This window comes from Stegastes partitus, unplaced genomic scaffold (assembly GCF_000690725.1).
Source record: "Stegastes partitus isolate 25-593 unplaced genomic scaffold, Stegastes_partitus-1.0.2 Scaffold1275, whole genome shotgun sequence".
Taxonomy (NCBI): domain Eukaryota; kingdom Metazoa; phylum Chordata; class Actinopteri; family Pomacentridae; genus Stegastes; species Stegastes partitus.
Window position 1 is genome coordinate 1 of NW_007579006.1, and position 9,967 is coordinate 9,967.

General features: G+C 44.9%; 1 protein-coding gene across 1 annotated transcript in view; it reads right to left on the minus strand.

Annotated features, from left to right (window-relative positions):
* Positions 1 to 7,430: 7,430 nt before the first annotated feature.
* The window catches only part of LOC103369353 (poly(rC)-binding protein 4-like), a 43,325-nt gene continuing 40,788 nt past the window's right edge, over positions 7,431 to 9,967 (minus strand). Inside the window, exon 9 of the mRNA XM_008298045.1 lies at positions 7,431 to 7,866. Within this exon, the coding sequence (XP_008296267.1) occupies positions 7,431 to 7,866 (436 nt within the window). The remainder of the gene's footprint in view (positions 7,867 to 9,967) is intronic.

A 9,967-nucleotide genomic window follows, 5' to 3' on the forward strand; every position in this document is an offset into this window, starting at 1 on the left:
TCTGCTCAGGAGGTATATCACACCACATACACACCTCTGTCTCTGTGGTATTAAAGCTAAACATCGTGCTGCTAAAAACACAAGCAGGTTTTATTGGTAAATCATCCATCCTCTTCTCCTGTGCTTGCAATAAAACGAATCAACAGGACAAAACACAAGCAGTCGACGCTTCAGGTCAGTGTGGGCTTAATTTATTAGAACATGGCATGAATGGAAAGAAAACAGAGAATCACAAACACATCAGGCTGATACACAAAGAGCAAACCTCCCCGTCGTCGCAGGGAGGCAGGAAGGAGAACAGAAACATGGTCGTACTTCATACTCAGGAGAGAATATCTCGTCATAATGGAGTTTTCATGTTCAAGTGCAATACAATATTCATCACCGTCTCGTTGGGTTCAGGGTGGATGTGTGTTCGGGTTGCGTTTCTGTCGAGCTTTGTGTGTTTCTGTCGTACACCTTGGAATGAGAGCATCTTTACGTAGCGAACCTCTTCTCCATGTTTGATAAGGTGTTGTGTAGCGACGCTGAAACCTCCATCCGCCGTCCCGACGGTCTGATCCACGCAACACATTCAACCCGAAGAGCAATAATTTCTGTTTCAAGGCTGCAGAAACGCCCGCCAAGGCTGAGCTTGTTTTTCAGGGGAATTCTGCCTTAAAGTTTCCCTCCACAGCCTCGAATTCAGATCCAGCAGAGGCTGGACGCTGTCTTTGCTTCCCTTCAGCTAAAATCTACGTTTTTTTTCCCAGCAAACGTTTCTACAAGTCAGCTACATGTTTGTTCGTTTCACCACCGGCTAAAGCGCAGAACGTCGGTTTAGAAGCGTAGTTTTTGTCGTAGACATGCTAATATTCAATAATTTAAGTCCTAAAACGTGTTTGGCTGGTTGTTAATTAACACTATTCGGGACAAATTTTTGAGAACAACTTTTAACTTTTCTTAAATTGGGAACTTTACATTTTCTCGTAGTGGGATTAATACTTAGTTCTATTCACGCAAATTAAATATTTTTAGGTTTTATCTTTTTCTTGATTGTTCAGATAAAGCAGGTTTTAAACTACCATCTAATCGGATTTAGACTTGACCTTGCAGTCAGACGGAGGCGTCCTGTTGCTACCTGAGTTAATACGTCACACTCTCCAGGAATCCTCCACTAACACACAATAATACATTTTATTAATATTAATAATAATAATAATAATAATAATATTAACAGTAATTATGCGAACAGTTACGCTGCAGCTGGTTTTCTACGCACACGTGTGGCTACAATTCAAGCATGCTTCTGGATTTGATTTTTGACTAACGTCTACACCTGATGTCGTATCTTTGCCTCTAAAACCTCACCAATGGAACAAAACTATCCTGCCAGGTCCGTCTCCTCTGTGAACGGAACCGTTTTGGACTCTATCACTGTAAAACCTGCTTCGTACCAACGTTTCCTCTGGAGCGACGCGACCTGAAATGATTTAATTTACACGAGTTGAAATTCAGGATTGCAGTCTTTCTGCTATTTGTGTTGTTTTTACCATTTTAATAATAATTCTGTCTTTATTTAAGCAGCACTATTCAAGCTTTACATACAATTAAAAGACCACAAAAGGATTATATTAAAAAAGTGAGTTCTAAAAGTAGACTTTTGTTAAAAATAAAGAGAGAACGGCTGAAAGAACAGTGGAGGCTTCAACCAAACGTTCTGAGGTTTACCTTTAGCGTAGACGTGCAGCTGTTAGAGTAAATCTTAGAGTAAAAGTCCCATTTGTTCGATTGCAGCTCCTTAAATGTGAATATTTTCTGGTTTCTTTCCTCCTGAACTGAACATCTTTGGACAAAACGAGACACCTGTCAGCTTTGGGAACCGCTGATTGACATTTTCCCCGTTTAGTTTCTGACATTTCAGAGACAGAAAACTGAGAAGACGATGTTTAGCTGCAGCCCTCCGTCATGTATCATGTATTATTAATCTTCGGGGCAGATGCGCTGCGAGTCGGACCGTCGACTGCTGTAGCCCTTTCATTTCACTTGAGCTGCACTTCACGAGCACCGGCGCAGCCTGAGCCTCGCAGGGAATCGCTGAGCTGAACCGCAGAGATGTTTTTGCATAGACATCAATTCAAGTCTGACTCATGCAAATGGACGATGACCAGAAGGTGAAAACAAACAGAGACGTGACCAAACAGCTGAGTTCAGTTCATCAACAAGGTTTATAAAAATAAGTGAGCTTGTTAAATATACCACATCATCATTATTATTATATTTAAAAACAACCAAAGGAGAGAGAGAAGCGTGGACAACCCATCCAGCTGAACGTCGGTGTGTCTGCTGCAGTGTGGAGCTACTCGTCCGGCTCTGTCTAGTATTGCTTTTATTCACACTGTCAGTGCAAAGACCTGTGAGTCGGCTGTCTGCCAGTGTGCTGATGTGTTCCTTGTGTGTATTTACACGTGTGTTGTTGTTGTTTTCTTTAGTGTGTGTTAGTGAGGCCAAGCGAACATGCAGCATTAGTCTCTGACACTCTGGCAGTGAAACCGTGCGTCAGGCATCAGTTCAGTTGGAAATCAGAATCCAGTAAAACGGAACAAGGAGGTTTTCTTGCTACTGTGACACACGGAGGAGGGATCCTGCCACAGAACTACAATAAATACACTCATCTAACTGTAATCAATCACCGCGACGCGGCGGCCATCGACCGCTGGGAGAACGATCGATACCCGAGAGCTTAAAAACAGCGTTTATACACTGAAGTCTGAAAACGGCATCGACGTCTAACGAGGTTTCTCTTCAGGGTGCATCTCATTAGACGTACATCCGCTCACGCTGGTCGTCTGATCGACGAGGGGTTCGCATTCGGTAAAGTCTCACCTCCAGTTCACGGTGACAGTTCAAAGTGGAGGGCTTAGCGGCTAAAGAGTTTCCCTCAGGAGCTGGTGGAGACCAAACATGGAGCTAAAACACGACTGAAGGAACGTCATTGCTGTTTAAAATCATCCTTAGTAAAGTTGTCGAGAAGATGCCTTTTATTTAACTGCATAAAAAGGTGGACAAGGACTTAGGCTTTGATTAGATTCACGCCTCGCTGAGCGCAGTGGAGCATTTAGCAGCTAAATCGCTGGTGGAGACCAAACATGGAGCTAAAACACGACTCCAAAGTAATGTTGTGCTGCAGAATGTCATGGTTCGGCTTTACCAGTTTCTGTAACCGTCGTGGTCGTTTAATTATCTGTTGCTAGAAGTTGCCAATTAGGTCTTAATTTGCCAAAAAGATCCAATAAAGGATTGAGCTTTGCTGAAATTACGTCCGTAATTAAGCATCGTGGAGCATTTAGCAGCTAAAGAGCCGGTGGAGCTAAATCCTGACTCCAGCTACGGGTGGGCTCATTTAGTTGCATTTTTAGAAACCAAACGGTGAAGCGGCTGCATCAAAATATAGAAACGCGTACGCTAGAGGTTCAGGAAGAAAGAAAATTTAACTGAAGACGATCTTTAAATCGTCCACATAAAGACCGAACGAGTTGATTCTTGCAACAGAAAGCGTCGACTCTGTTCTGTCTGATGGATGGATTGAAGTCTCAGCACGTCCCTGATATCTGCACTGAGAGCCGACAGGTTCCTGATCGATACGACCGACCCACGACGGAGGGACTCGTCAACGCGTCTTTCTTTTAAAAGCGACCGAAGCTCCTCGCTGTAGCTGCACTCCGCCGTTGCGTCTTCACACCGACGCTACCGAGTTTTAAGAAGTCCTACGTTTATTGTAGTTCTGTGGACACGAACAGAAGAAAACAGCAGGACAGACATTTACCCGGTTAGACGGTAAAACGTCCGGTTGGAGCTCACAGGTGAGAACACGACTCTTCTAACAAAACATCTGGTTATTAGCAGTCATGGTACAGTGACGGGTTTTTTTTTCTGTGTGTCTTTTCAAAAAAAAAAAAAAAAAGAAAATTCATTTAGTTCACACATCTAATAAAAAAACAAACAAACAACAGTTTTACAGTATTTACCTGCAGCCATGTCGGAAAGAGAAATGTTCTAAAACTGCAACGTGTAATACTCAATAAGTTAAAAAATAATTTAAACAACACATTTAAAATGAAAACGTAAAAGACGGTTTAAAAAAAACAACAAACTCTTTACAACAAATACTGGAAGTAAAGGAAAGAAGAAGAACAGAAGTAGAAGCAGAAGAGAATTTACACGTCGACATCATTGTATACAAAAGCCGATTGTTCAGCTCAGTGTTAGTGACCAGTGATATAAACTCTGAGGGAATATTCATAGTAGTTAATAAATATGCGAGTATACAATAGGAAGAGGAAGAGGAGGAGGAGCAGGGGACAAAAACAGAGCAGGAGACAGACGAGGAAGGGGGAAGCTGGATAGTCTCTATGGCTTTTACAGGCTTCTGTGGCCCAAATAACCGTAAATATCAGGAGCTACGAACGCCCACCGACCCTCCGACTGAACGCTGAGCGGAGCGCTGAGAAGAGCCGACTTTAGGAGAGAGAAGTGGGATCGTTGGAAAACGATGACGCTGGTGCAGAGTTTTCTGCATAATCAGGCAAACGGACGGATGTTTTCTTCACGTCTCTGCACTTTTTATTCAAGAGGCAGCTCATGAAGTGGAAACTGAAGTAAAGTGAAATTTGTCTCATAATTGGCCACTAGCGCGTTTTCCTGTGAAGTTTCTGACACCGTCACGTGCCAAGTTGTGAAATCTAAATCTGAAAAGTACCGTTTTAGTATATTAACGTATGTTTTTCTGCTGTCAGCTTGCCGAGGTGTCTCCATTTCCAGGATCACACAGGTTTAAAGTCGACGTTAACTCATCAAAACAACGACTAATATCAGTCGATAACCTCGGTCAGCGTGGTCACGGTAATCCTCTGTGCTTCAGTAGAAGGTAGCTGGACTTCTGCTTTTTGGTTCCTGAAGGTGTTTTTTTTATCCTCAGGTCTGACTAACTGGTGCAGAGGTCGAGGTCTTTATCTGGGGTCGGTCACCTTTGGGTAAAACCACCTGGTCAGGGATCTCAGGACTGAGTTATACGTACTCGACAGGTGGTGTTGACCTAATTTCCCTGATTCTAGTCGACTGGTGCAGAGGTCTAGGTGTTTATTTAGGGTCATCTTTGGGTTTAAACCACCTGGTAATGGATCTCCGGAGTGCATTAATGGTACCTATTGAGTTGTGATGTCGACCCCTTTCCCTGTTTTGACTGTAACTTGATTCTAATTGACTGTTACAGAGTTTCAGGTATTTATTTACGGCCACCTTTGGGTAAAACCACCTGGTCAGGGATCTCAGAACTGAATTATACGTACTTGATAGGTGCTGTTGACCTAGTTTCCCTGACACTAATTGATCCTAAAGGTGTGTATTTAGGGTCATCTTTGGGTAAAACCACCTGGTACTGGATCTCAGGAACCTGGTGAGTGGGGTTATTGACTCTCTTCCCCTGTTTTGACTTTAACTTGGTTCTAACTTACTGGTGCAGTGTTGCAGGTCTTTATTTACAGACACCTTTGAGTACAACCGGCTCGTCGGGGATCTCAGAGCTGCATCATAAGCACCCGATAGGTGGTGTCGTAGACCCCGTTACCATGGTTTGAGATGTCCAGAATGTGGACGTCGCCGTCCTTAAAGGAGCGTCCCGTATCTTTAAGTTGCAGGTTAACTGCAGAGTCTTTTCCTGAGGAGGTCCTGTGGGGCTGCGGAACCACTTATCGGGTGCGAATGATGCAGTCCTGGCAGTTCTACCACCATCTGCAAAACCCAGCTGCCTTCTACTGGATGCACTGTACCTACAAACAAGACAGAGACATGAAAACATCCAGAGGTTTGTCTGAATATGGAGAAAAAGTCTTTTCAGATGTGATTGTGTTGCTTATCTACAAGGGGAGAGTAAAGAGGAGTCGGTGACCCTGAGTGGATCGAGCCATTACAACCACATGGTGATCCATCAACCTTAGAAAGCTGCTGTACAGGATTGTCGTATTGTATCAGGCCCGCTCGCCTCGCTTTGGGGCTTTAAAAGCTTCTCTAACTTTGTTTTTTAAAATTGCTACTCGAAGAAAAAGCCGACGGGTCGAAGAAGCAAGGTGGATGGATGTTACTCTTCATCTTCTGTTTGCTCTTGATTTGTTTTTCCCTCGCCGAGCTTAAATCGAAATCTGCGTGTAAATCTGGAATCCTCCCTCATTTCCTTCCTGATAGGCTTGACGGGAGCCACCGCAGCGGGTTTGGAGGTAATTACGGCCGCTGATTTGTTTTTTCTTTAGGTTATGATTTAGAAAGAAAACTCAGTCATAATCAGAATCCAGTTTTTCTTTTTTTAGGGCTTTTCCATTAGCCGGGGTGCAGCGGAGTTTCTTCTTTTTGTGTTTATTTGAGTTGTAGATGCGGTCAGGATGCACAACAAGTTGACTGAAGTTGCTCCCCTCATTCATCAGCACCTGAAATACTCCTCGGTTCAACTAAACAGCGACAACTAAATACTACACCTAATGAACAACACGTTTAGTGACATGCATGTAGAGAACACAAGTTTTCTCCGACTTCTGGCCGAATGTCAGCTCGATGGAACGCTGGGAGGAGCTCCTGAACAAGTCTTTGTCATGGTCCTGTTGCTAGCTAAACTCCCACAATGCTCTCTGCTGAGTGCTCTGGTCTCTACAGGATTAAACAGTGAGAGGCTCCACCTGGTGGAACAACCAGGTACTACAGTTAAACTCAAAGACATCTTCACGCTTCTCCAGAACGTCTCAAAATTGGTCTAAAATCCTCAAAACTTCTCAGAATTGAATTTTCCACAAAAAAAAAAAAGTCTTGAAAATGATGAAAGTTTTGTTGGAAATTATTCGAAACTTGTCCAAAACACGTTGACGCTTTCTAGCTAAACTCCCACAATGCTCTCTGCTGAGTGACGCCTCCTCTGGTCTCTACAAGATTAACCAGTGAGAGGCTCCACCTGGTGGAACAACCAGGTACTGCAGCTGATCTGCTTGTGATCAGAAAGTTAAAATGAAGGTAAACATTTTAAAGTAATACTTCACCATTTTTCTATTATATCATAAATCAAACCTCTATTCAGTCTGTTCTGGGTAAAACAGCCTGAAAGAGTCGAAAGTTGAAGCTTTAAAGACGTATACTTTGGGATTTATCAACGTTTACGGGTTACCGTTTTTGCTACAGATGCGATCATCCCATGTATGTGACCTGGCTGACCCCGGCGCCGTGGAAAAGCCCTGTTTGCTGCTGCACGTGGCTCCCGTTGGTAATAATCAAAGTCATACATGTTCCAATTATCCCACTTTGATATTTCAAGCAGTCAAGAGAGAGAAGACGTGAACAGTGAGAGTAAGAGTAGGAAAGTAAAGCGGCTCTTCCATCCAACCCCAGCCGGCAGCTACCTCACAGGTCCTCCATCAGTACGGCGCAAACTTCTGTCTCTCCGGCTTCTTCATCCCGTTGGCCGACGAGGAGATCTTGGCCGTGTAGGACGCCAGGGCTGCCGCCGCGTGGGCCGGGACCGGGACGGCCGCCGTCGCCGCCGTCTGCATCGAGCCCGGTAGGACGGGAGCCCCGATGGCTGCCGCCGCCGCCGCCGCCGCTGCTGCTGAGGCGGGAGGGGTGGAGAGTGCCAGGTAGGGGATGGATTTCACCCCCAGGAGGCTGGAGAGGGGAAGGGCGTAGGGGGCGCCCAGGATCGGAGCGTGGGGCAGAGCGGCGCCCATCGCTGCCAGGGGGGAGGAGGAGGAGGACGAGGCGGAGGCAGGGGGGGCGGGCTGGGTGAAGCTCATGGTCAGGTCAACGGGAGACGGCATGGAGGAGGACTGGGCGGTGGATTTGGCGGTCTCTAAACTGGAGGAGGAGGAGGAGGAGGAGGAGGAGGGGTGGGGAAGGGATGGGGGAGGAAGGAGGGAGGTGAAGGGAGGAGGGGAGGAAGGAGGGAGGAGAAGGAGGAGGGTTTGGATGGAGAAGGGTTAGAGGGTTCAAATAAAAGACATGTTAAAAAAATCAAAAGGAAAATGAAACCAAAACAGGATCTCTTACGAAAACAAAAAAATGCAAAAAAAAAAAAAAGAGAAAAGGATAAAAATCTGACGAGAACTGAAAATCAGAAGACAGGTGTGTTTTGTTGGAGGTTGCAACAGATTATTGTAGGGGTTCGCTGTACGGATGGGGGGTGTGCTTTATAAGTTGGGGTGATGGCTTGGGAGGGGGCTTAGGGAGGAGGGAACAAAACCGTTATAGACACATTAGCATCGCAGCTTCATCAGAGAGGAGGCTGCTTCACAGACAAGGAACAGGACGCAGCACAAACCCAGATACTGATTCAGAGAGAAGATCCCAACAGCAGGTCGGCTCTTCAACAACATGCTGACGGTCTAACGTCTCTACAACAGTACATGAGAGAGTTCAGGAGACTTGTTGTTCAGTTAGTCACAGATAAATAAAACCTTCACTTCAGGCCTTTTGGACCAGGAACCACCACAGACCTACAAACTGTTGTGGTGCTTTCTGGTCACAGCATCCACACGTCAAGTGTCGTTCTTCAGTTTTTGTTGTAATTCAGGAAACGTATTTAGAAATCACTTGGATGTCAAATGACTCTTAATAACTGCATTATTTCTAAGTTGAACAGTCGAGTGTTTTCTATCATGAACAATAAAAAACAAACATTTTATAAAGATAACATTAAAAATTCTGGCCCCAAAGTAGAAACTCAAAGCAACAGCAGTGAAACGTCAGGGTTATCAATGGAGACCAGAGTTAGTGTGAAGCTCAGACACTTCAGAACGTCACCTCTGCTTGCACTCAACCACAAAACTTCCAGCTTAAGCTTCACTAAAGAACATGAAGAGAAGCCTGATGGATGCTGGAGAACATTCTCTGGTCAGATGGAGATAAATGTGTTGGGCTCAGATGGAGTCCAGATGTTTGGTGTGAACCTGACCAGGACCACCACAGTGAAGCATGGAGGTGGCAGCATCATGATATGGGGCTGCATGAGGGCAGAAGGTGTTGATGACGTTTATAGATGAATGTCTGAGGATATAAACCAGAACACTGGCTGATAGGATGAAGAAAACCTTTGTGGGTCCTTCAGTTTAAATATCGTCAATATAAACTGTCTTTTAATTTTAAATAAGAGCAAATATCAACTGTTCAACTCAGAAGTAATGCGATTACTGTACAATGACATAAGTTGGAATTATTTAACATTTAACTGGTTTTGCACACGTATGAGCCTCGGCTGAACTTCTGCTTGCAGGAAAAACAAATGAATTCATATTTACAGTGTTTTCCTGTCGCCGGGATGGAAAAGTTACAGCGACCAAGATGTTTTGCTGTAAGACGGACCTGAAACTCTCTGATATTTACATCTGATATCAAACTTCCTGCCTTTAAATGCAGTGAGCTATGGATGGACGTGTCAGAACAGAGGATGAAACATCAGAAAACATTAAAGCCAAACCCCTGAGCTGTCCCATTAATCTGTAGAGCTGTTGTAGCAGCTAACGCTAGCAGCCTGCAGACCTCGCTGTGTCTCATAAAGACGACCACAGACGACACACTGCAGCCCAGTTCCTCTGTCTGGCTGTAATCAGGTTTCTGTGAGTGTACGATCCTCGACCAGAAACACTCGCTGCTGCTTCCTTCTCCCAGCAGAGCTGGTGTCTGACAGGTTTCCTGATTGTACGTGACGGTCCGCGGGGAGCGCGCTCAGAGGCACGAATAATCAGCGGCAGATAAAAGGGAGTCACGTTCCCTTCGTTAGTCTCTGCAGCGACCACACAGCAGCAGCAACACGCCGACGGAAACCACAGAAACGTCAAACATCGACCGACGAGTGTTTCAGTCGCTGAGAGGAATCAGCTACAAACACAAACAGATCAACTGAATGTACAGTCAGAACCAGACGTTTACATCCACTGAATAAAAAGACATAAAAGCTTTT